Source organism: Opisthocomus hoazin, chromosome Z (assembly GCF_030867145.1).
Source record: "Opisthocomus hoazin isolate bOpiHoa1 chromosome Z, bOpiHoa1.hap1, whole genome shotgun sequence".
NCBI lineage: Eukaryota > Metazoa > Chordata > Aves > Opisthocomiformes > Opisthocomidae > Opisthocomus > Opisthocomus hoazin.
Genome location: NC_134454.1, coordinates 3,944,065 through 3,971,185, shown reverse-complemented (window position 1 = coordinate 3,971,185; position 27,121 = coordinate 3,944,065). Strand labels below are relative to the sequence as shown.

General features: G+C 40.3%; 2 protein-coding genes across 6 annotated transcripts in view; one reads left to right on the top strand and one right to left on the bottom strand.

The window, feature by feature from the left end:
* SLF1 (SMC5/6 complex localization factor 1) overlaps positions 1-18,514 on the bottom strand; it is a 42,015-nt gene extending 23,501 nt beyond the window's left edge. The window contains exons 1-9 of one of the 4 annotated variants that reach the window (XM_075446983.1): positions 18,431-18,514; positions 17,700-17,813; positions 17,466-17,541; positions 14,874-15,117; positions 12,534-12,696; positions 7,219-7,350; positions 5,721-5,774; positions 1,029-1,187; positions 331-497 (exon numbers count right to left, since the gene is read on the bottom strand). In XM_075446983.1, coding sequence (XP_075303098.1) covers positions 331-497; positions 1,029-1,187; positions 5,721-5,774; positions 7,219-7,350; positions 12,534-12,696; positions 14,874-15,117; positions 17,466-17,541; positions 17,700-17,813 — 1,109 coding nt within the window. In that variant the 5' untranslated portion in view covers positions 18,431-18,514. Of the gene's footprint in view, positions 1-330; positions 498-1,028; positions 1,188-5,720; positions 5,775-7,218; positions 7,351-12,533; positions 12,697-13,409; positions 13,428-14,873; positions 15,118-17,465; positions 17,542-17,699; positions 17,814-17,906; positions 18,006-18,224; positions 18,285-18,430 lie in introns of those variants that run through there. The other 3 variants (XM_075446982.1, XM_075446984.1, XM_075446985.1) reach the window with 3 other exon arrangements.
* Positions 18,226-27,121, top strand: part of KIAA0825 (KIAA0825 ortholog) — a 251,925-nt gene continuing 243,029 nt past the window's right edge. For both annotated transcript variants that reach the window (XM_075446981.1, XM_075446980.1), the window contains exon 1: positions 18,226-18,401. The gene's annotated coding sequence lies outside the window, so the exon portion shown is untranslated. The remainder of the gene's footprint in view (positions 18,402-27,121) is intronic.

Genomic DNA, 27,121 nt, shown 5'->3' with positions numbered 1-27,121 from the left:
GTTTTTGACTAACTACCCAAAGAGCTCCTATGTACTGAGTCTTGTATTTGTAGGTGTACAGGATATAATCAGACTTCATGAAAAAGATGGTAAAGTTTATGATTAAAATCAAAATACAACATAAAGCTTCATGTTTAGTAAGATAAGACTGGAATTCACTTCATAACTGCAGATATATATGCGTGTATATATAGACACACACATCAGATCATAGATTATACTGATTTGTGGAAAGCTTAAAAATAAAAAATTTCCAACCCTCCTCCCCTCTCCCTGTGTTTGGAGTAACATAACAACTATTGCATCCAACATCTCATTAAACTTTCTTACTTTACAAGCATCTCTATCAAGGACCATGTGCCTTTCTTGCAGACAGGACACTGAAGAAGATCCAAATAATAGTTTAACATAGATGAGGACTTCCAAGGAGGATCACGTTGGAGAACAAGATACAAAATGTGATGAAGTCTAGCATAAACTATTGCATCAGTGTTTCCCTGTAATAAAATGTGAAAATAATGTTGGATCCATACTGGCCAAAGATCCATAACCTTCATTCCTCACAATCTGAAGTGACCAAATTTAATAAGTGAAATAACATGCAATTTAATGTGTAACTCAGTTTAGGAAAAAAGGAAACAAGGAGAGCGTACTCTAGTGTGCTATTACACCTGAAAGCATCACTACTTAGGACAAACCTGCTTCTCAATTGAGCTCTCTACGCATGCCTACCAGGTTAAAAAAAAAGTCACACAAGAGCTGTTTCTAAAAGCAACAACAAAAAAATATCTGGACCAATTCTTCCACAATATTTAGAGCACTATACTCATATGTCTTGCAAATAAATAAAATTTTAAAAAATAGTTATGTATTAAACTCTTCCCTTTTTAACACAAACATATTGATGAACATAAAGGTGAAGGGTGAATATATCACTAAAAAACACTAAACACAATGTCAGAAGCAAAGATCATAATACTTTCATTTCTTGCTTTAATATTTATAATACTTTAGCCTTCATCTCTCACCAACAGGACGTATTCTAGAAGAGAATGAAGAAGTTGCACAGGAGGTGTAGAGTACTTTTGACCAGCAGCAAGTTCTGCAATTACATCAGGAAATAAATACTCTTCTACTAATCCTTCAAGTATATACAATGTGCCTCTGGACAGGCCAGTATTTTCAACCTAGGAATAAGATATCTCTGTAAGTAAAAGAACAATCTAATGAGAAAAACCTTACAAGAACTAACAGTAAATCTAAGTAAAACGTTGGTAACATTGGTAATATAATAAAATAGGGAGGCAATTATAAATTAAACCAGAAATATTACTTATTGCCTGATCCAATAAGCTGCTGTCATCTAGAAAGGCCTTCACTCTTACTGAACCGGGGTTTCATTGAAAAGATAGTAGGTTTCAGAAAGAGCTCCTGTTCTTAGAAGATCTGAATACATCCACCCTTTTGAAAAACAAATTACGATTCACACACTCAGTAACTTGTCTATAATTTATTGTAGAAAGATACTCAAAGAAGTGTCAATATTTCCAAAAGTGCAGAAGAATACAACCCACAGTATATGACTGGGGCAGTAAGATAATTAGTACCACTGAACAGCTAAAAAAATTCGAGAAAAATGTAAAATTGCGAAACACATCATTTACAAGTACACATTATAAAGCCATAAACCACATAACTGTTTCATCTCACTAGCTCTCCTGTTCCCATATAGCACATCACAGAAGCAGTTAATGCTACAGATAGCACAGGTATTGATCCCAGTGGATTTCAGAGCTCTGAAGATCTTAATGGCACAGGGCTTCCTTCTTATTCTCTGCCACTCATGACAGCAAAATACTTAACTTCGCAAGCTTTCAGAGGACCTAAAAGGATCTAATGGCTTTCATGAAATGCTCTATATGCCCTGCAATTTCCTTGTTATCGTCTGTACTCTCAGCTGTCCAAACCTTTATTTCCACAGAGTAATGATACAAAAGAGGAGCTTTTGAAGACCTCACCTACATTGCTGTCTACTTCTCTAGTCCAGGTTCAAGGCAAAGCTAAGATGCACGAACCAGTTGCAACTATATTGCTCACTGAAGCATAGCTTCCTTCTGCCTGGCAACTTCTGTTTTGAAATCCAGCTATTTTGTTTGAACACACAGCCTGATCCTCTGGTGAAAATAAAAAAACTAGGATAGGTGTCACAACTGAGAGAAGCAGAGTCAAGAACATCACAACTGGACTGCTGGGAATTAAAGAGTCAACATAAATTAACTGTTGCTTTAGTCCCTAACAACTTGTAGACTTTATAGTCCCTGCCAAAAAAGCTGGCTCCTAATGCACATTAGATATAGCTACTCAAGACATCCTACCAACTGCTTTAAAATTAGTTAAAATTTAAATTAATGCAGACTTTGAGTCCAGCTGTGGTTTTGAGGTCTACAGAGTATGCTGCTGTTAGTGAGATAGTTTCCAACAATGTTTCAGTAATAAACCAAAACCATTAAAAGCTCAGGTCAAACCTGAAAAACCTTCTGAAAGAAATGATAATCATAGTTAAATCTCCGCTATAATTTCAGTGAATGAGCTCCACTCTAGTAGATATTTAGTTTCTCTGCAATTGTTTCATTTCTCAGATTCCTAATGTATGGTGTTGTTAGATTAACAATAAATAAACCTGCTCATGGAGACAATTTTCTTTTAATCAAGTCTTTGTGCGTCTGGCATTTGCAGCTCACATTTGTTTCAATTTTCTCATTCATACATGCACTATTAAAATTGTCACATTATTTCCTCTGGAAATAATGGTTGCACTCATACTTTTGTAATGTTAATTATATGCAAACAACACATCTAAAGAGCAATCATAAACTGCTTAATGGCAGTCAAAGAACAACTTCTCTGTCGCCTGGATTTAAGATGTGTGAAGATGACTCAGTATATTCTGCATGTACAAGCATGTTGCTGCTGGCCCTCATCTGGTGATTGTACCAGCATCCGTCTTTTTATATTGTGATCAAAACTTTCATCTCTCAAAAATTCTGGTACTAGAAGAAACAGCAACATTGACACATTATTTGGAAAGTACACTGAAACAAAGCTGTTGTACCAGGTTTAGTTAAAACAGAACCGATTATCTTTCAGTGATTTTTCCTTACAGCTAAGTTCTTCCAAGTAGCTGCACTCTTCTGAAGCTGGCTGCATATTTTACAGACAGTGTCTGTTCCAAAGCTGATAACACCTAATGTTTATATTTATACTGAGCTAGCCGTAGGAACGGAAGGCAGAAAAAGGCCCCTGCTTGTAATTATTACCATAGCAGCCAAGGTCACCAACAGATCTCTGAGGTCCCGCAAGCAAGGAGTCAAGGGAGGGGCGGACAGGACAGGTGACCCGGTATGGACCAACGAGGTATTCCATGCCGTGCACGTCATACTCAGTTTAAAGCTGGGGGATCACGAGGGGCTCGCTCTCTTTGTCCATGGCCGCCTTCTGAAGAGGACCCTGCTCCTTGTCCTGCCTGCGATCCTGATCCAGATTCCGACCTGTGCGTTCCTGAGTCCAGTCCCCGTCTACTGGGGAGTCCAGTCTGGGACTTCCTGGTGCTGCTTGGCAGCCGCTGCACCCTTCTCCGGGATACTCGGTATCAGTCTTGTGTAATTTATTTCTCTTACTATTAATATTACTAGTGTCATTAGTAAATCTGTTTTAACAGTCCACGTGTAAGTCTCTCTCCCTCTTTCTCCTTCTCCCCTTCCCGTGGTGGGGGGGCAGGGGTGAACAGGGAACATGTGCCACTCTGCTCACTGCCGCCCTGCTCTCAACCCGTTTTGGGGGAGTGTGGGGCCTTTCGCATCATGTTCAAGATGAGGAGGAACTGGAGAACCAGTTTTCTGCTTATTTGTAAGGGGTAAGGGAGGATGATGGAGAACCGAGGCCACAAAGCTTTTTTCAGTATCGGGAGATACCTACTGTAGGTCTTCAATACCCGACAAGCTGCACAAAGCTGCGCTGGCTTGCATTCTGGCTGGTGAGGAACCAGCAGTTTCTTGTGAAGCACTGCTGCAGCAGTGCTTCTGAGTTGATTAAAACCTTTGAGTAGAAACAAATGAAAAATGAAGGTCCACAGACAGTAAGTTGTGTTTTATACAGCATAATGTGGAAGAGCAGCTGACAAAAGAGAAGTAAGCATTTTAGGGAAGATGATAGATAACAGAACACTTAGCTGAGTTAAGCCTTCCTAGCAGATGCAAACTCAGATGACTGAATATAGTATGTAATTCTAATCTGTTAATTTAGTACATAGGTTTTATTTTACTTCACTAGTGCTATTGGAAATGTTCATCGGAGCTGTTTTTAAAAGCCATAAATATAGTGCCTATAAAAATCCTGTATCAGCAATAAGAGACAGTGGCAGAGTACATGAAAGAAAACTATTAGAATAAGGCTTAAGATTCTTAAAAAAAAAATTATATTCTTAAGAGTACAGAATAACAATTACAGCTTATGCATGTTAAGAAAGCTAAAGTTTTTCTCCCATAAATTCAATAAACTACACATTAACATTAAATTTCAGTGCAAATCTGTTCAGTAACAGAAATCCAAACAGCATTTTGCCCATTAACGGTAGTGTTGGACGATGACAAAGGCGTTTTAGTGCTCCTGTTTTAAAAATATTTTTCTCCTCCCTTCCTTATTGTGTCAGTAGAAACAAATCAGGTAAAAAGAGATTTCTGTGAAGCCTGAGAGCTCATTTTGTCAGACTGGGACCTCAGCTATATATCAAGCAACTATTTATGTAGTACAGCTCACAAAGATACCAAATCTTCAGCTATCGAGAAATACAGGAAGCTAATAGATTTTCTTTAAGTGTTTCCCATTTTAACTGTCAAATAACACAAGTTACCATATAAAGTACAGAAGCTCATAGCTACTACGTATAATGCTTTTTAAGTACCAAGAAGTAAAGTTTCAACAACGTTTAAAGCTTTATTCTTATTATTATAGATAGAAAAGGGAAAGTTTTGAAAGTAATTATTTACTGAGGATATAACGAAGACTTAATAAAACCTGTTGCTGACTGTACTTGATTTATGGCATATATTTGGCTTAATGGGAAGAAAAATGAGATAGTAACTAAATAATACAAAAAAAGAAATTAAGTCAAAGTAATTATGAAAACAGGACTGGAGAACATAACGTATTCTGCTTGTAATCTGTGCTTCAGTAGACTCTGAAACCTGCAGGAAAGGCATATTCTGCAAGAACAACTACCATTTCTTTCTGCAGTGAGACAACCTTTAGCTAAGTCTGTCCCTACTACAAAAACAGGTGAGCACTGCAAAAAGATGTGCACACATTCACTTTATTGCTACTGCATAAGCAGAGTGCTTGAATAATTTAAGATGCTCTAAATCACATTAGGGCATCTTTGCTTCTTTTCTTCTAACATTAACGGGTAAAGTTCTCTTAACCAGCAGGACTAAGGAGTTTCTTTGTAATAAAGGGGACAGTACTGAAAGCGTTATAAGAACACACAAAATTGAACAATAACCCAGTGATGTTCTATAACTCTCAATACTTTTTATCAGAGTTATGGATAACATAAATATTTTTAAAAGTCTCTTTGATAGCTAACTTCACTATGAAAGTATGTTTGCCTAACTTCACAATAAAATTCCATACATGCAACATGCCCTCTTTGTGACAATCCTTACCTCTTGATTGCATTTATTCAGCTGGTCCTTTTGAGCTAACCTATGCTTAACAGCCTGTAAAACAGGATAAAGTCAACCAGTACACTGGATACCAATAAACATATTCAATAAATACTGTATAAAACGCCCAAAATGGCAACTTTTGTTAAACACAGTTTAACAGTTCAAGCAAAGCATTCAACACAGCAATCTATTTATATTTATCTTCTTAATAACTGGATGACAAAATCATGAAATAGAGGATTAGTGACCTAAAAAGAAAAGAATATGGGCAATTTTTCTCCCCATTTTTCCTGTTACTCTCTCCTTCTTGTTTACGTGGTTGCTATGTAACAACAGTTTTATTAGATTTAACCACATAAAAAAATATTAAGTGTTTTCAGTGTTTCTATGGCAAAATGCGAACTTTGGATTCCTCTTGCAAGTTACCTGTAATGTGAAGATATGGCAGCAGGTGCAAAAATGCATTATTACTATTGCTATACTTAGTTACGGCCTAGTGTTACAATTTCACTAACACATGTTACCAAAAGAGTCTTTTAGGAGAGATTGTCTTTAGGTTTATGATTAACTCCATCTGCACGTAATGACATAATAGTTTGAGGGAGAGATAATCTGATAATAAGTGCACTTGTTGTGTGTAGTAGACATGAAAAGTCAGAGACATTTATTTTTTAAAGGTCTGGAGGGCATAGCCTTGATAAGATGTCACTGATAGAAGATGTAGCATTTGAACATGTATAGGTTTAAGCAGCATGATTATTAATCTTACGTTTAAACACTGTGTACATTGAGGACTTAAAAATTCTAATTCTTTTGCTACTAAGAACTTATATTAATAAACATAAAGGACCTGATTTTGCAGTTACAACATCACGCAGTGCTCCATGTAAGCAAGTTTCTACAGAAATACTTACACATTATCATCTGTGTCACTGTAACTTAGAGAGATAATATATCCTAACTCAAAGTAACTGCTTTTTCTAGATATGAAATAATGTTTTTAGTTACTAATGTAGCACATTTATCAGGATTAGACATGTGGCAACATTAAAACAAAGAAGTGCATTTAGCTCTGTTTTTGAAACAAAAAACATTCACATAATAAAATACTTGCTCTAGGATATGATTAGTTTTAAAAACGTGTTAGTGTAGTTCAGCTAGCTAACAGGAAAGTCATAGACAGCTGTAATCCTAAGGCTTTTTGATGGACAGTATTAGCTACTACTTCTCTCATATACTACACCAAGATTTGAAGTAGTCCACCCTGTGTTCCATGCACCCATGCCTACCAATTATCACTACTAAATTATATTTTAACAAACAGTAGATGTAGTAAATACAGGATTATTAAACACTGCAGGTTAAAAGGCGTTATTACAATTTTAAAAGATGTTAAAATATCTACTTTATTAGCTCAGTACTATAATGAAATATAAATTTAATAACATCTATTCTACATTTTATGCTAAGAAAGCATTAACTGGTTGCTACTTACCGCAGCAACATACATATGTTTTATAACAGCATTTTTCATTTCAGCGAGCTGTGTGTTAGACAAGATTTGGTCTGTTTCTGGCACAGCCGGGAAACAGTTCATTTGGACATCTTCAGTATTTTGTATTTCATTCTGTGCAGAGAAAAAAAATACCACTTTTTTAAAGTTTCAAAGCTAATTGTCTAACCCAGCCTTTATGTGCTGTCTTTCTGTACATTCTGTTGTAAACCCTTGTGTGCATATGCATGCTTAGATAAATATGTAAGTCCGAGGGTCTACATTATGTGCCAGATAAACAGCTGGACCACTGATGCTGTAGGAAGCTACAGCATAGAAATTATCAATGTAACCTTCCCCACAATTATTTTTCCTAACTGATTTTAGCTCTGGCCCAGTCCCTGTGGCTGAAACAACCCATTCCATAATGGATTCTCTCTTCGGACTTTCAAAGACCACACCTTTTCAATTAGTCAAAAATGTTGTAAGGATTTTTTTCAGACATTTTTTCATCAATTTGGCTATGACCATGCATTCATTTATAAAGTGGCCACTACAATTAATTCTTTTCAGTTCTTGCCTGTAAGCTTGAAGTAACTAGTAATTTAAAATTTAAAAGTTTTTTGAAAAAAAAAAAAAAATTCTGTAAGTCCTCCTATTGTTTCCAGCTATTTCTTCAGCAGAGGGAATGAGAAAGTATTTCTCAAACTGGCTTCCAACTCATTTTGAAAAGACTCTTCGCAAAGCCACAACATAATTTTTCTTAGGAAAAAATAACTACAAAAAATGTTTAAAAGTTATTTCAGGATATGAGAACACTACATTTCAGTGAGAGTTTCAATGTATGCTTTTCATCAAAGATACACAGACCAAGAATAAAACACCATCTTCATCTTAGGTAAATACACCCATAACTACAAAACCAGCCTCCTCCTGCAGCGTCATGAGCTAAGAACATAGACATAGGTGAAGAGTTCCCCTTGGTCACAGTACTGACAGCCATTTTTGAGGGGTAGCTTCTAATTCAAACACCTAAATCTGATGGGTGAATCAAGCAGGGGCAACATGGGAAATAACAGTAGGCAAAAAAAACACACTAGTGCATGCAATCATAAGATGCAAGCCATGCAGTTTACACTTTCAAGTTTTCACAATAAAGTTTCAAACACTGCACGTTTCATCCTGTTCTCAGATTTTCCCTTAAATGTGTAATGCACTCCAAAATTATTTGGTGTGCATAACTATACTATTAAACAAATACAGAGTTTGTTGCACACTACAGAAGAGTTAAGTGGTTTTGTTAAATTGAAAAGAGCTCTAAACAGCTTTTGATGAGCCAGGTATAAGCGAACTCTGATGCATTAACTACCCTGTACTTGTGGTACTTTCTTTACATTATTTTCAACATGCTTATAAAAATACCTACTGTCAAACAATTTACAGTACCATCATGGCAAAATTTTAAGAATTATAGCATGCATTCAACAAAACATTTAAAGTCTCTCTTTAAGTATGAGACTAGCTCCCTAAAATCATGTACATGCTTTAATATCTTGAACCAACACATCTGACACCTTGTAGGATCAAATCATCAATGGCAACCCCACAGAGTATTTTAACACTAGAGTTATGAGGTTGAGATTATAAGAACAGATACTGAAATACAAAGATGAAGCAAAGACTTGGTTAGAAAAAAAAAAATCAAAGCAGAAAGAGTCTGAACATCAGTGCAGTTCCACCAAAAAGAATATAATCCTGTTTTGCTGAATTCAACATCTGGACATGTATATGGGTTTTTAGGGGAGGAAGGGGGATATTTGTTTTTGGCTGAAGTAGCAGTCAAATAGCAGGACTACAAATTTTACAAAGCTGGAACGTTCTAATGAACTATGTGCCAAGTACTTCTGGGAGGGAGAGAAAAGAGCATGTCCATAACATTCTTTGAAAAAGCCTAATAGATTTGGACAAGTGTTCTGATTTGATTGCCTATGTTTTATTTTTTTGCTTTTAAAAGACTAGGAGTCTTGCAGTTTTCTGAGTTCTTTAGATGCATTTAAATAGAAAGCTAATGCTCTCTTGGCCTCTGAAGTGAGTTACTTTAATGAAATCTAAGAAAAAAAGATACGTGCAAGTTAATAGACTGGTTAAGATGGAAACCTGTTATCACACCTGGGAGGAATTCAGGGTGCATAGCAAGAAACATTTTATTCTCAGAGAGATCAATAAAAGGTGAAGTAGTCATAAAAACTTGACACTTGCTCCTCTATTAAAAGTAAATGTCTGTCTTAGCTGAAAGGTGTAATAGAGAATAGTTTCCCTGAACAAGTTCCATTAAGACAGTAAGCACTAGACCGAGATCCCACGTTGATGTGTGTTTTATTCAGGGTGTAAACATTAAGACCTATCAACCCTCTTCTTACCCTTTTGTAACAACTTTACTGCTCATTAAAACAGGAAGATCTGAAGAATCCAAAAGGATTTTCAAATGAAGTAGGTTATTTCTAGTAAGTTTTAGCTCCTACTTGTTTGCAAAGGTACTATTTTCAACTAGCAGTTGACTGAAATCATCCCACGGTCTCAGGAACTACAAGACCAAAAGAATCTTCTAGGCCTTTGAGTAGTTACAGGTCAAAAACGCTAAGAAGTTCTGAACAGACAAATTTGAATCTAGTCTTTGCACATGGGAACATCATGATTTGAGTTTTAAGGATTTCCGTAAAGCGTTTGACACGGTCACTCACAACATCCTTCTCTCTAACTTGGGGAGACACAGATTTGACGGGTGGATACGGAACTGGCTAGATGGTCGCATCCAGATGATAGTGCTCTATGGCTCAATGTCCAGATGGACAAGTGGTGTCCCTCATGGGACCATACTGGGACCAGTGCTGTTTAATATCTTCATCAATGACATAGACAGCAAGATCAAGTGCACCCTCAGTAAGCTTGCAGAGGACGCCAGGCTGAGTGGTGCAGTTGACATGCCAGAAGGATGGGATGCCATCCAGAGGGACCTGGATGAGCTGGAAAGGTGGGCCTGTCTGAACCTCATGAGGTTCAACAAGGCCAAGTGGAAGGTCCTGCACATGGGTTCGGGCAACCCCCGGTATCAGTACAGGCTGGGGGATGAAGGGATGGAGAGCAGCCCTGCCGAGAAGGACTTGGGGCTACTGATGGACGAAAAGCTGGACATGGTCTGGCAGCGTCTGCTGGAAGCCCCGAAGGCCAACCGTGCCCTGGGCTGCATCCCCAGCAGCGTGGGCACAGGGCGAGGGAGGGGATTCTGCCCCTCTGCCCCGCTCTGCTGAGACCCCCCGGGAGTCCTGCGTCCAGCTCTGGAGCCCTCAGCACAGGACAGAGCTGGGGCTGTGGGAGCGGGGCCGGAGGAGGCCCCAGCAATGATGCGAGGGCTGGAACCCCTGTGCTGGGAGGAAAGGCTGGGAGAGCTGGGGCTGCTCAGCCTGAAGAAGACTCCAGAGAGACCTTAGAGCAGCCTTTCACTACTGAAAGGGGGCTTATAGGAAAGATGGGGACAGGCTTTTTAGCAGGGCCTGTTGCGATAGGGCAAGGAGTAATGGCTTTAAACTAAGGGACAGGAGATTTAGACTAGATGTCAGGAAGACTTTTTTTTACAGTGAGGGTGGTGAAACACTGGAACATGTTGCCCAACGACGTAGTGGAGGGCTCGTCCCTAGAAACATTCAAGGCCAGGTTGGACCGAGCTCCGAGCACCCTGATCCAATTGAAGATGTCACTGCTCACTGCAGTGGGGTTGGGCTAGATGACCTCTGAAGGTCCCTTCCAATCCAAACCATTCTGTGATTCTACAATTCCATGACTCTACTGAAACACAGACAATTAGGTCGCTTCTGACTCCATGGATCAGAGTTCTGCAAATGCAGCTTTTCAGTATATAAACTCTTGGTATATGAGGCATTCTTAACAAGTCCTCTTGGCATTCTGGTATGTGCTCATATGGTTGCTGGTTGCTTATAGAATCCTTACATTTAAGTTAATTTCACTGAAATTTGTCTACAAGTATGGAATGATCTTTGTACAGTAATGGAGAGTTAAAAGCACGTTCAGATATCAGTTCATACAACTGTTTTGGGAAATTATGGTTCTTGCAGCATCAAGCTCAGTGCATTGACTGAAAATGGAATATAGGCGACTAGTTTACACTAGAATTCTACAACAGAAATAGACTAAGTGAATTTCCCCTGCCTAGCACACAATTCCCTTACAAAATTCAAATTGAAACCTCCAGTTCTTCCCAGCCATGAAGGACTGCTACCAAACCAATTTTGAGTTACAAATTTGAATCTTCAACTGAATCTTAACAAAATAATCTGCAGACTATTTTACCGTAGTCTATCTAGAATGTTATGGAAAAAAGCACAATTGAGGTCAGTTGACCAAATAAGTGATGCCATTGATCTTGAAGTATGAAGATACCACAACAATACAGCTTAATGGTATGTGCCAAACTCAACAAAAAAAATGCATATATTCACCCATATAGACAGACAGATTAATAGATACAGATAGACATTTGAAATCCTTGCCAAAATAAAGAGAATACAAATGAAAACCAGTATTTTTTTTCTTGGTATTTTGTGAGTAACTATTTAGTTAACGGTCACCTACACAGGAACTTCCCCTCGAAGTCTAACTAATTTTTCCAGTAATAGCAGCACAAAGCAGGAGCCAAGGAAGAACATGAAGAGGAAGAAGAAACACTGCTTTTGCAAAGACAATTTTTCTCTTGAAGCATCACGGAATGGTTGAAGTTGGAAGGGATTTCTGGAAGTCATCTGATCCAAACCCCCAACCCAAAAAAGGCCATGTACAGCTAGCTGCCCAGGACCACGCCTGGACAGCTTTTAAATACTGTCCACGATGGAGACTCCACAGCCTATTAGGGCAACCTGTTCTAACGCTCCATCACGCTCACAGTAAAAAACCAAACCAAAACAAAACAGTGTTTCCTGACTTTCAGACAAAACCTTCTGTGCTTCAGTTTTTGCCCACTGCCTCTTCTCCCACCACAGGGCATAACTGAAAACAGCCTGGCTCTGTTTTCCTTGCACCCTCCCTTCAGGTATTTATATACATTCATAAGCCTTCTCTTCTCTTGGATAAACAGTACCGGAATCAGAAAGTTGTATTACCTTTAATCAAATTACGGAAGAGTCAGGCTGATCATATTCCCCTCTATTATTGATGCCATGTTATTTACAGTAACTGGTAAACCTGACAGAAATTGCTATCAGTGACAATGAAAAACTAATTTTAGATATGTTTTGTAATTTACTTACCTCAAGGAGGTAATCTCCTAGATATTGCAAAGGGTAGCATCGAGCTTCAGAGAGAGATTTCTTGTTTTGCATAGGAAAAATTTTATTATTGATGAATACATGAGTTACATTGCGCTCTGCATTTTGAGATGAACATATGGTTGCTTTTCCAGCTTGAAGAACTCTAAATAAACATATTCGGAAAGATGTATTTACTGCTTTATATTAATACTGCCTGAAGCTATATTATCATTCACAAACTAGAAGCATGCAACCGCAAGAGCATAAAGGTTCTAGATGTATGACACTGCCCAACCTTCATTAAGAGCATAAAAGGGTGCTTAATAGCCTTCACAAAAAGAACGAACCCTCTTAAAAAGACATTGCTGTCTTCAAAACTAATTAAAATCAATGTACACCTCCTACAAATCTGACAAAAAAACCTTTACCTGTGCACTTTTTCAAAGATCAAATCTGGTGACAGCACCTCTAATTTATTGTATTATGTCCCCCACAATGACGATGGTCTTTCAACTAAGTTTTACAATAAATTAAGTCGTTTACCAAAAATGGGACACTGCTTTTCTGACGAAACATGGTATTTTCATAATGCAAGTACACTTTTTGACTTCATTTTGGAGTCATTTACAGCATTTGGTGCTGTCCAATATCATACACAGAAACCAGATTTGTCTGTCTTTGCGACATCATTACTTGTAAGAGTTTCCGCAGGGGCAATTTCCAGAGTTGTAGTGCTGCAACGATTCCTATCTTTTAGAAAAGATGCCAGACAAAAAAAAAGGGGGAAGAAATAAGGTCTCTTGACATGCTGGATATGTTTTATTTTTCAAAATCCAGGTACGTAAACAGAAAGTGATGCTGGTCTCACACACTTACCGATCCAACAGCTAGGCACTAAAGGCAGGAAAAGCATAGAAGGGGGAAAAAAAAGGCACAGTGTTGTAAATATTAGAGAAAAATCAATCTTTCCCCAAAGCTACAGTGGCATTTATGACTGAAAACAGTACTTGTTTGAGACAAAAAAGTATGTACCTTTCAGTGTTTTCTGAGTACAAGGATCCCCATGTTGGCATACAGGAAATGGACTAGTCTAGAAAAAGAGACTCCTTCCACAAAACTGCCTGTTCACCTGTCTTGCTGCTGTAGATCCTGTTAAAGGTTACTTCTATTGTGAACAAGAGGGGTATGCAAGACAGCATTTCAGTAGTGTTACCATAAAGATCTGCATAAGCAGTTTTCACAGGAAGAGAAACCGCATTTTTCACAAATGTGGCAGGAGGAGTGCATCCTTCTGCAAGACAGCACGTATGAGCTCTTCCACCTAGCCAAGAAACTACCACACTTAGAACATCTTCAGCTGGCAAAATCAGAAGATGGCAATGTCAGCTACACGCCAGTTTGTCTCTAGGAGCTGCAGACAGGCGTTCTGCAATGCAGCATGCAGCCCTGCACCATTACCAAGCAGACAAACTGCACCTCCCTTCCTACATGTGCGTCTGTGACATGCCCAGACCCGAGAAGTACTGCTAGCTAACTGAGGTTGCAGCAGAGGAGGAGAGCAGGACAGTGTCTTCTCCCGCAATGAACGTGAAGCTCTGCAAGTGTCAAGGGACGTTTGCTTTTACTGTATCACAAGCAAACATTACTTAACATGCTCTGTTTGTGATTCAATGTAGTATTTAAACCACAGAATCCAAACATGTAGGAAGAGTATATACTCCCAGAATTCTTGCACTTCAGTTGTTTTCCTTTTCTCTGCTTTTCCTTTCTACTTTTGTCCTTTCCCTTCTGACTATGTGTATTTACACTGTATCAGAAACATCTGTTACAGTAGAAATTAGGTCTTCAGAGCTACAAGACGACATTGCATATATGTGACACAAAAAACAACAGGGTCAGTCGCAGCGTGGCCCAGGTCCACAAGACACAGTTCACAGCTGGCTCAGGTCACCCAGCCAAGCGAAGTAATGTGTCCTGTTCCAGCTACTGTTTGAATGCAACATCCATACAAAACAAATAATTACTCATCAAAAATGTAAGCCTATGTATCTTGACTCATTAGGAAAGTTTCTGTAAGCAGTTTACTTAAGATGCAAACGTATGAGAGTGCATGTTTTTTTTTGACACTACACTCAAAGAAGGCAGGAAAAGCGGTGACATTAAAGATTTAAAGTAATTTTATTATAAGAAGTATGGAAGTAAATGAATGAAAACAATTCAGTTTGAAGAGCTGGCAGTTGTTACAGACCAAATGAAGCAGAATGCAAGACCAACATGTGTTCAACCACACAGTAAGTTTTCCATCACTCATTATTTAAGCTTTAAGACGTATCCTCCTACCTTCTAATAGATGCCATTTGTTTATCACCTTCCTTAACAGAGAGGACAACTTTCCATTTGTGGAAGGCCCCTGGAGCACTAGAGTGTGTCAGTTCTTCGCGCCATCTTTTAGGTGCAGATTGCATTTGAGGTGAATAATGGGTGTCTCTTTCAATTTCATATCCCCATTCGTACGTTGTTTCATCAAGCCATCTGCCACTTTCGGCACTATTAATTATGTACTCCTTAGTTAGTATCCACTTTCCTAAAAAGCAAATGAACTGTCAACCACAAAAGATTTTTTGTGCAGACAAACGGCAATCAACTGAAGATCTAAGATAAAATTAACTTCAACCTTTCTTGTGCAAATAAAAGCTGGAATTACAAGTACCATTTTAAAAACTTCTTCCTACTACAAGAGTTCGCCTCTTCACACTTTAGAATCCGATATTTCACAATGCCACTGAAAAGGATCATTTTGTTTTCTCTTAACGATGAAGTACCTTCTCACCCCTCCTAGATAAAATACTTGTCTACCCCCTCTAAAATCTGCAAGTGGAATTTTTCAGCTTCCCAGATTTTGTTCTTATGAATTCCACGGAACTGTGGTTAACCCTTTATTTTTAATATCATTTGACACTTTTACAACTGTACTAAAACATACTAAAATGAAGAAATGTTTTACCACCAATGTTTAAAAAGAGGAACGAAGGTTTTAGCATGTAAGCTGTTTCTTTTATATATTATTAATATTACTTGCACTGCGAGTATAGCGAATACCAGTATTAGGGGGATAACGGTTTTAGACTTTTGTCTTTTCCACTTTCTTCTTTTCACACACTTTTCTCTCATCCCTTGGCTCCACCTCCTCCGCCTCTCCCCTTTCATCTTCCGTGTGCATGCTTTTGATACTGTATGTAATGATCTTCCCCTTTTCCTCTGTCTCTCTCTTCTTACAGGTTCAGGTCAAGAGCCATGGTTAGTACCCCGCTCCTGTGTTGAAACACTACCTACAGAAGATACTGGAAGGGAAATTGACTTGAATCGTGTGAACCTAATTGGTTTCACAGAACAGCAGGGTTGACTGGCAAAACGTCTCAGTGCAGGAGCACAGATGGTACTTCTACGTAACCCAGCACAGGTACCAGTAGACTTATGACTGGAAAAGGTACGCCGTGCACAACCTGTATGTTAAAATCACTCTCATTTCACAGTTTCCATCTCAAAAATTCTGTCAGCTAGAAGTCCATGAAGACTGGCACCCTCATTAGTATTTCTGTTCAACTCTAGAGAGTTCTAAATGGGTTTAACGTGATCTTTTACACTTACTTCAGAAAAACTGCAGTAGGAATGAACACTCTCTCTCTGCCATCAAGGGCAAGAGCAGTGATTACGCAAAACCAGCACCTCTTCCTGGATTAAAATGTACTAGATGGTATGGGGGAAGATTTGCAGGTATGGAAACATGACAGAGTTCTGCATTGCCATGTGGATACTATACATACAGTTTTCACTCAGTTCAAGAAAACATCTGCAGACGTTTTAAATCCCGAAGAGAACCATTTACTTGAGGGTTTATAACAGTTAGAACAGAGGACTATGCCACAAATCTATCTGCATTTTAACACTGTTTCCCTCATGGAAACTTTTTGTCTATTTCCCTTTTGATTAGAGTGCAATAGAATTTTACCTTAGTACAAGGAATCATCCACATATACACCCATCCCCCCACCCCCAAATTCTAGCAGAGATACATGATTGAACATGCCTGCTAACACCGTATGTGAGTACAAATATGAAATCAAGAAATTCACCTATATCTTTAAATCCAAACCTATGTTTAGTTATTTCTGTCTATTGCCTCTTGAATTTAAGGTCATTTATCCTACAAAACTGCTTTAACACTTTGGTATTAAATGATACAGGGAAAATAAAGATCACATTTAACCAGTTAATACATCAGTATTGTGAAATCTTGTAAGTCCACAAGATTTTCTAAACTCATCACAAAATCCTTCCAGGTAGTCTGTCTGTAAAGTAATCTTAGAATAGAGAATTCTCATTCTAAACACATTTCCCAGTTGCTTACGTACGGGATTTCAGCATCAGGCCTTAGGTAAGAGCAAAGCAAAAGGACAGACCAGAAGCTTGTGTCAGAGTGGCAAAAGCCTGGAATTTTCTCTTGCTGCATAAACAGGAACTTACAGAAACCTTTACCAGTGAATGCTGTGTGTGAATTTGGTGGTAAAAACCCATGCTGACTACAGGTGTCCATACTCTCTCTGCCCCCTTTGCAGGCTATCTGTTTTTAAGCACCCATATCTTTCGGGTATTGACTTCATGATCTAACTACTACATAACAAAGCTTTCTGTTTGGAAACAGGTGCAGATCAAATAAAGGAAAGTGGCAGGAATATCACTTAGGAGAAAATCCAAACCAAAGAGAATTAAATCAGAACTTGAACATAACACTATGTTAAAAGTCAAGGTTAATGGAACAAGAAGAATGAGGGTTCCTAAGGCAGTTCATTCACAAAATGAAAACGGGTAACCAGAAACCTTTTAAGGGTCCCTTCCAGTCCCATGTAATCTTACAGCAAACCTTTTACTCACCAGCAGCACAAGCAGCTAAGAACTTCTCACTCTTGCATAGCTTCTTTGCTATAAGATGTGTACAATTTCTGTATTTCTAATGAAACAAAAACAAAACAACACACTCGTGTTAGCGGAGACAGTTTAACTTCCTTGGCTGCTTACACACCACTCTCAACCACGGCACGGCCCTTCATTTTACGGCTCGCATGTTTTCTTTCCGCTGTAACCACCACGTCCGCCACGGAGCCATACCTTATTATCTAAAAAAACACAGTCCAGTTTGAACAGCCATTTCAACAGCGCCTTCTTCTCTCGTTTCTCAAATCCAGTTAACTGGATTATCCGTTTCTGGCCGCCACTCGCCATCTGTTAAAGGAAAAACGGGCAACGAGGAGAACATCAGCACGCAGAGCACACACCACCAGACGCTGCCTGCCTGCTCTTACTGGCACTTCCTACTTGTTTTCCGACAGCAAGGGACAACACACCGCCGGGCACCAACACGACCCGACGCCGGTACACCACACCTGAGCTGTCGCCGGCTGCCCCTGTCGCGACACCCGACAGGCCGGGGACCCCCACGATACCCCCCCCCCCCCGACTGCGGCGGGCCGAGCCCCCCTGGCGCCGCCGCCCGAGACTCTCGCCCCGCTGCCGAGCGGGCCCCGGCGGCCTCCGTGAGGGAAAGCCGCCCGCCCTCAGGGCGGGACGCGGTGTGGGGCCGTGGCAGGCCCGGCCCGGCCCGGCCGGGAGCCGCCTCCCGCCGCGCTCACGTACAGACGCCATGGGGGCGGCGGGGGCCCCCTCGCCCCTCAGGCCCGGCCCGGCCCTGCCACCACCGCCTTCCCCACCCCCCCCCCGCCCCGCCCCCGGATGTGGCGGCGCGGCCGTTCCGGGCCGTTGTCACCGACGCTGTCGCCGGGGCTGCGGAGCGGTGGGGGGAGCCCGAGCCGGGTAAGTGTCCCCGGCGGGGCTGCCCTTACCGTGCGGTCGGGCCTCGGGCCGGGGGGTCGCCGCGGCTCCCTGCGGGCGCGGCAGGGCCGGGCGTTGCGCGGCTCCCGGGCTCCTCGGGCGGCCTTTGAGGCGGGCCGGGCCCGGCGCCTCAGCGGGAAGGGGAGGGCTGCGTGGCGGAGGGCGGGCCGGGAGGACGCCGGTGGAACATCAGCGTTTCTGCGGCTCGGCGGAGTGAAAAGGGCGGGAAGCGTCGCGGCCGGGGTGCGTGCGCGGGGCGGGGGAGGCCGCGCTGGGCGGAGGTCGGTGCGGAGGCGGGCCGGAGCGGTTCCCTCTGGGGCGAGTCGGGCAGGGTCCTGCACCTGGGGAGGAACAACCCCAGGCACCAGTACAGGCTGGGGCTGACCTGCTGGAGAGCAGCTCTGCGGAGAGGGACCTGGGTGTCCTGGTGGACGACAGGTTAACCATGAGCCAGCAGTGTGCCCTGGCTGCTAAGAAGGCCAGTGGGATCCTGGGGTGCATTAGGAGGAGTGTGGGCAGCAGGTCGAGGGAGGTTCTCCTCCCCCTCTGCTCTGCCCTGGGGAGGCCTCATCTGGAGTACCGTGTCCAGTTCTGGGCTCCCCACTTCAAGAAAGATGAGGAGCTGCTGGAGAGAGCCCAGTGGAGGGCTACGAGGATGGTGAGGGGACTGGAGCATCTCTCCTACGAGGAGAGGCTGAGGGAGCTGGGCTTGTTCAGCCTGAAGAAGAGAAGGCTGACAGGGGACTTCAGAAATGTTTATAAATATCTGCAGGGTGGGTGTCAGGAGGATGGGGCCAGACTCTTTCCAGTGGTGCCCAGTAACAGGACAAGGGGCAATGGGCACAAACTGAAGCCAAGGAAGTTCCAGCTGAACCTGAGGAAGAACTTCTTCCCTCTGAGGGTGACGGAGCCCTGGCCCAGGCTGCCCAGGGAGGCTGTGGAGTCTCCTTCTCTGGAGATATTCCAGACCCCCCTGGACGCGGTGACCCTGCTTCAGCAGGGGGCTGGACTAGAAGACCCACAGAGGTCCCTTCCAAACCCCTGCCATGCTGGGATTCTGTGAGTCTGTTTTGACACTCAGCATCACTTTCTCCGTGTCTCAGGGAAACTCTCAGAGTCTCTGGTGCTGTCCCATGGGCGAGGTGAGCGGGCACTGCTGCCGCCACAGAGCTGGGCGAAGGGATTCAAGCTGGCACCGACTCTTCATTGTGGAAGTCAGGGCCTGGTTTCTTTGAATGGCGAAGCAGCATGAAATGCTGAAGATAATATTCAGACCATACTTCAAGCACTCGATTTAGAGCGCGGGAGTGTAGAAGTGTCAAGGTTATGGCTGTTTGTGGAACTTCGTTTTGGTCCGCGCGTGTTTGAGAGGCGACTTTTGACAGGATTGCTGTGTCATGTAAGGCACTGAATGGAGGGTGCACACGAAATCTGTCAGTGTAATGAATAAAATTAGCTGTGTAGAACACCTTCTTTTTTTACTCCTTTCTTATACAGCTGGAAAGTAGAAGGCACGTGTCCTAATTCAAGGAAAAAAATATTGGATGGCCTCCTTGGAGAACTGAATGCCACTCTCTCCCCTTCCGTAAAATTCTTACATGGTAGTGGAGAAGTGGCTTTGTGCTCACTGAGGTAGCTGTTTCGTATTTAAGACCTGTAAACTGAGAAATGCATGGCAAAACTGCCACAAGTGCTGAGTGTTTGTCGCTGCAGATTAGATCAGTATAAGCAAGGCGTACACAGGTGTTCCTGTGAAAAGAAAACCAAAACCACCGAGCTTCAGACAGCTAGAATTTTTGCAGCACATTGGACACTTGGTTTGAAATCTGTCTGAGTTTCCTAAGTATCAACATGGAGACATCGTTCTGCCGGGCCTCAGATGAGGCCTTAACATGGCAGCTGTATTTTTGTATGCAAGCATGAAGAAGTAACCATCAACAACCTCTGTCATTAGCTTTTGACAGAAGTGGCACTGAAAAAACTTTTAACATATACTTCAATAGTCAGAGTTAAATGGCTGTGTTTATTCCGTAGATTTCTTGATTGGCAATGATGATTAGTGGAGTTTTCTATTTTGTACCTGTTGCACCTTTTGTACCTTCACTATTGAGTTGTCAGCACTGTAAAGATTTTCATTTTAATTCTTGTAAACTTTTACTTTCTTGTAAACAGTTGTTATTAACTACTACTAGCTACTAACTGTTACTAAACTGCTAACTAATAGCAGTTTTATGCCACAGGGCTCTTAACAGGCTGGAGAAATCTTCAGCGTACAGTACCATAAATTTCAGCACACAAGACTGTAAACTAGGTACCAGTGAAGAAGTTGCACACCTATGTGATGACCATTTGTTACCTTTGAGAATTAAGTATTTTCTGGTTTTTATTTGTTTTTTCTTGTCTCCAGCAAATAAAATGTGTGGAATCAAAGCAACTGAGACCTCAAACATTTCACATTTCATATTTAAGCTTTGTCTCTCGTTTTCAGACCCATACTTGTTTTTACGCTTTCTGTTCTACAGTACATGTGGTATCTTCTACAAAAATTCAGAAGTAATTTTTAGTCCCACACAAATGGTATCCGACTTATAAAATTTCTAACTATATTTTAAGGAATATTAAGAATGGCTGTGCAGCTCGCATGTCCTCAGTTCTTTAAGAAGTCAAGATCAGAGGAATAGGTATTCCTTTTAGTCTTTCACAAAAAGCGTTTGTTTACAGTATTTCAGGTGCCCATCTTTGTAAGACTTCTGTAACCACTTATTTCTTAATTTGATTTCCTAGAGAGACCAAAAAAAGGGAAATTTCAATTTCATTCCACTGTTCTAGCTTTCTACTCTGTACTTCTTGTTTCCTTCATGTTCTACGGAATTGTATTACCACCATGTCTTTTGCCTTGAAATTTCATTTCTTACATTTTCCCATAGATAGTGATTTTACTTCATGTCTTCATATGTTTGACTTCATGTGCAGTTATCTTCCTCCAGGCCTCGGTGGGTTTGCCATGATCAGTGTGAGCACTGTTGAACCTTGTCCTTAAATCTCACAACCTCTTTCTGCAAGCTTTCACCACTTTATCCTTAACTTTGCAACTTAGGGTTTGGGGTTTGTTTTCTCATTTTTTGTCCCTCACTAGCCTTTTGACTTGCTATGTTGAAAATTTTATGTAATTTCTTGCAGTAATTGTGATAGTGATACAATCCATGCGTAAACGTCTCTTCCATTATAAAATATGATCTGACAGGTTTTTTTATCTAGCGGAAGATATTTTGCATTATGTTCTTCAAATATTTTCCATCATGCAAAAAAGTTTATCAGTTGACTGATAAACAATTTTAGAGTTAAAAAAGTTATTCATTAGAGCTTTTTTCTTCTGTTGCCTCAACATAACGTGTGTCTACTTGTTTAAGCAGTGTCATTTGACAAAATAAATATCACAATGCCATAGGCAAATTTTGGGCAAACATTTAGTAGGCACAGCTTTGTGAAAAAAAAAAACAACACCCAAAACAACAGAAGCTACACTGAAAAGTCAGTCATAAAAGCTAAAACAGTGTGAAGTGTCTCCACACTGCCTTCATGTGGAGAAAAATCTAACTTTGTGCCCTGTTTTAAGTCCATTTTTTAAGTCTGTCTTCAGTACGAAGCACTGACTCTGTCTTTGTGTAAACAACGAAGGAACTTAAATTTTCTTCTATAGTGATAAGGGATTACAAGAATTAGAAATAATATAAATCCACAGAAGCTAGAATAGCTTCTTAAGAATAATCGTTCTTCTATAAACGTACCTGTAGTTTCTTTCATGAGCTGGGGAATATAGGAATGGCAGAACAGGCATTGTGAAAATTGTTGCTTTTCTTCAAGCCTTACTGATTATGTAAACTCTCAGTTACCATAATTATGTATCATCATTTGTACTTATATTTAAGAACATCTTATGGTCTTTTCCAGAGGTATTATTTGTGTTTGTTCCATGTAATCATTTTTATGACATAGAACATTTCTTTTTCTGAATATTGTAAGCTCAGCCTATCTTCTATCTCCTTGCACTCTGCCCTCCTGCCAGCTCCCATTCCGTTAATGTGAGGCAGTGATTCGGTGTTGGGGGACAAACGTAGAGAGCACAGAGCGGTGTTCAGCAACTTGTTCAGTAATTCTGCTGTAAGTTATGCCAGGCTATGCGCTTTATGTGTATTAGTTCACTCATTAATGAATTAGTGAACTGCACTTCATGAGTGCACTTTCAGTCGCTCATGACTTGGAATAAGGCTTTGTTTGTTTGTTTTTTCTTTTAAAATACAGGTAGTGGAATGGTTTCACTTTGCATTTAATACTTACCTTTCCTAACACGTAAAGTTCAAGTTTCTTGTCGTTGCCTGACATGAGTTGGTCCCTGGCTGCTTGGACCTTCTTTCTTAATCATACTTCTGTTCTTCTGCCCTGACCTAAATCCTCTGTGCCTGCCTGGAATACTTAATTGACCTAATTCCCCCCGGACCTTCTAATATCTTCTCCTACATAGGAGATCCATTCTGATGTGATCAGCAAATTTTCCTTCGTCAAAGTCCTTTCACCTTTTTTTGGGGGGGATCCACATAAGCTCATTCAGATTGTGTTTGCAGATTTTTTTTTTCTGAGTGTGTTTTAAAATGTGTTTTCTTTGTCTTTAGTGTATGATTCTTCCTTAATTAACTGCAGTCAGTATGGTGACTGTGTAATGGCAGCAGAAATTACAATTTTTTCTTAATAATTGCAAGTCGTTAAATAGCAATGTATATACTCAGAATATTCCAGAGTGGTTTCATCTCTGCAATAACCCCTCTCTCCCCTCGATTTTATTTCTAATTAGGCAACTGCCAACAGCATGATTGATACCCACGATGCAGGTAAAGATGAACCCTGGCTCACAGGCATTAGGTGTAGCCAGTGGGTAACGTGTTGCACGTACGATTTTTACCTTCTCTGCTGTTCGCTGTACTTGAGGCCAGTACAGAGGGCAGGCAAAATGTGTAGAGGGCTGTGGATGGGAGGAGAGAAAAATTCTGAAAAGAAGTTGGGAGAAGGTGTGGCATAAATTGTAACAGGGAGGGTAATGAAGGTACAACAAGAGCAAGATAGTATCAAAATACCCTACAGTATGTTACAGTTCTAGCTGTGTATTTTATCAATATATAACTGGAAGATTGTATAAAATTGTGACACAAGTATCAGACGTGGATTTGCTACTTAAGATGAGGTTATCAGAGTGTCATAGCAGTTCCTTGTGACTAATTGTCCCTTCAGTTAAGGTGAAACCCCTGTGATCAGCAGATCTTGCAGATAAAGTTGTAGGAATACAACAGTTGTCATCTACCCCTAAGAATTCCAGGTTGCCACTGAAGCCAACGTACCCTGGGACATCAATATCTCTTCAGTGTCTCGTGAAGGTTGTAGAAGCATTCAGTACTAAAATAACGTGTTAATTGGTGATTTTTTTTAACTTTATTTTATCAGAAATCATTATCCATTAGACTCAAAAAACAGACCATATTTACTAAAGAACAAATCTGAAATTAACTGTCAGAGTAATAGCAATAAGTAGATCATATTAGTGTAGTAACCTGTTGCTGTAAGAAAGTGGGTTTCTCTTCCAATAGGCTTTGAGGTATGTTTCAATGCAGAATAAGCTGAACATCCATAGTTTTTATTTTTCTCATGGAGTCTTGTGAATAATTTATTTGGATGAACAAGAAATTTTGCTTAATGACTGATTGTTTCCCATCACACTTGTGGACTTGGGAGTTAAGAGAAGTGGGGTTTTGTTGCTGTGAAGATTACCGTGTGATTCTACTTGGCTTTGGCATCCCTGGATGTAAGACATGTAAGTCGTCGTCCCATCCAGAGATACCACTCTGTGCTATGAGTGCAATGTTCCCTCAAGGAAAGAGACAGCAATGTCCTTTTGTGATCTGTGGTCCCAGGAGCTTTGTGAGAATTAGTGAGGTCCTCCAAATAGTTTCCTGAAAATAACCTAAGGATTGCGGAAAAAGTGGCTAGACCTTTTGCAGACAGGGTGCTTCGACAGTCCCCTGTGCGCAGAAGAGTGAAAGACCTCTTTTGAAGCAATGACGGAGGTGAGGTCTCTCCCTCTTTTCTTCCACCTTCTCAATGAAGCGATGACATTTATTAGTGTAGAAGGTTTTTGCTGTCAGTGGTTTCTCCCATCTGGAGTGCCGGTATTGACAGAAGGGCTGTGTGGTTGGCAGCATTATTGCTTATAAAGATCATCAGCAAGGGCTGAAGTAAGAGCAGGACTGAAATCCCTGACTGGGAACTGAGTAGCTTTTCAGGAAATGCTGGGGAGCACGAAAGCTTTCTTTGGGAAGGCATTATGGGCTCTTGTGTATACGAGTAAACCCTCTTAATGGTGCCAGCCCTGTTTCTCTCCTTTTCCTGCCTCCCCACTCCCAGCAGTATCCTCAGAGTTTTATTAGGCAGACAAGAGTAGAAGTTAGGTACCCAAAGTCCTACTTCCCTGTTGGTCAGAGGTAAACAGAAGCCCCCTTCGTAGAATCTACGAACTTTACAAGAAGAGTTGTTGTTACCAGCAGTCAATAAGGATATGGATCTTTTCAGTAACAAGAATGTTTTTAAGTGGAATGATTCTGAATTCAGTTCACTAAGGGATTCTGGAGAAAGGTGGCCTTCGAGATGTGTCTCCTTCAGTGGAGATCCCACTGTAGTCTTGCCCATCGCAGCTAACTCTTCCCATGTTTTGGTGGTGGAAGGCTTAAACAAACACGAAGATTTCACTCATGGGGTTTTAAAACAGTATGGCAGGAGAGAGAACAGAATGGAAAAAAAGCAGGATGAGGATTAATGGGGAGACTAATTAGGAGAATTGCATGTGTAGCGTATTGGACATATAAGATATAAATCTTCTGAGGTAAATGGTAGATGCTGATTCAAATGTGGTGAATTAATCTGTCAGTTTTTAGTTTAAACATTTAGAGTTGCTTTCAGAAACTGATTTGCTGCAAGCCATGGAGGCATAAAATAGGCCTCGGTGAATTATATTTGGAAGTGTTTCCCTATTTAAGTTACTCATGTGCCAATTTTTTCGAAGTAAAATGTCCACCTCTCAAATTTTCAGGATAAGTGTTATATGTAATGAGCTTGTCTCTGCAAGAGGCAATATAGAATTAATCTGAGACACTGCATCTAGTTAAAAATCTGAATGTGTACATGTGTCTGTATAGAAAGATATAGGATGGTATGTGCTATATGTGGGCTTTTCTTGAAGAAGCCTAAATTTTTTGCTAATCGAGCTAATTCATCACAAATATTCACGTATTGAAGTATGATTATGCATTCTATGCAAAAATTTCTATAATTTTTTTAATGGATAGATTTAGGTCACTTTGTAAGGAGTTAAAAGGAAAATTAAGTTACGGAAAGTATCCTTGATTAAGAATCTTTAATTTTTTTTTTCCAGTTTGCTTGTATACAGTGTAGTTTAGAATTTTACTGAATGTGTGGTTAGTGGAATTAAACCATAACTTGTGTTATATTTAGTCCGCAAAAGCACTCTTTTTCACTTTATTTTTCAATCAATTCAGTGAAGCTTCTGCACTGTGATTCAGGTTTCAAAGACCACAGCGATAGAAGGACTTCATTTTTTCTGGGCTGAGAAGAAAAATTTCCATATTCTCATAGGAAACTATATTCTAAGATGGAGTTTGATCAGCTTTGGCTAGTTATGTGTGTTTCATCTGTTGGAAGGCTGCTCAAGGAATTCACGACTCTCATGGGCCATGCTTCAAATACCAGCTTAACTTTATTTACTGACCTTGCTATAGCCTTTAGTCCTATGCCAATATTGGTCTTCACCTAAAAGTCCAAGTAATATAGTTCACAATTCTTCCTTTTGTAACTAAATATGTCAGCTAGCTGTCAGGTCTGTGATGTGCCTGATCTTCTTCTCTCTTGCAGATTTCAGTTCAATATCAAGTCCAAGTCATCTTAACAGCAATGCAAAATGCTGCCAGAATGTTACTCTGTTGCATTTTGTAATTTCCTCTTCTCTTAATTTTTAAATTTTGTGTTTGATAAAGCTGAAACTCTTCCACATTGTTGCTTTATTTTATTTCTCATTAGTTAATATAGGTGAAATAATCAGTGTGAATTTTTCTGCTAACGGTTTCAGTTTTAGCAAATATGCTACTTATTTAACTTGTCCAAACATGTTGAAGGTATTGAATTTTAAGGCAAAAACATTCACAGTCTGAAAAGGGAGCAGTGACAAGTTCAGTCAAAAGGGAAAAGAAGAATAATTTATAAAAGGAACTGTAGATAATGATGCCATCCAGTTGTTTTAAAGTGCATCTACCTCACCGTTAATGAATTAGATTTGTCAACAGCATATGTTTTATGCACTACTTCTAATGAAGTGGCATACCAGCACTACAGTGTACTTTGAGGTTTCTTCCATCAAAGCTTTTTGCTGTCGTGAAGTAGACCTTTTTAAATAATAGATACTAAAAACTACATTTAAATAACATTAAGGTTGTGACACAAACACCAAATGACAAACTTCAGGCAATTCAAAGTTAGGGCTGACAACTTGTCATTAACTTGCATTGTTGCTTTTTAAAGAAGAAGCACAATTGCATGATTTAAGGATTGAATGTCAGACTAACTTTAAATTTCTTGGCTTTTGTGGG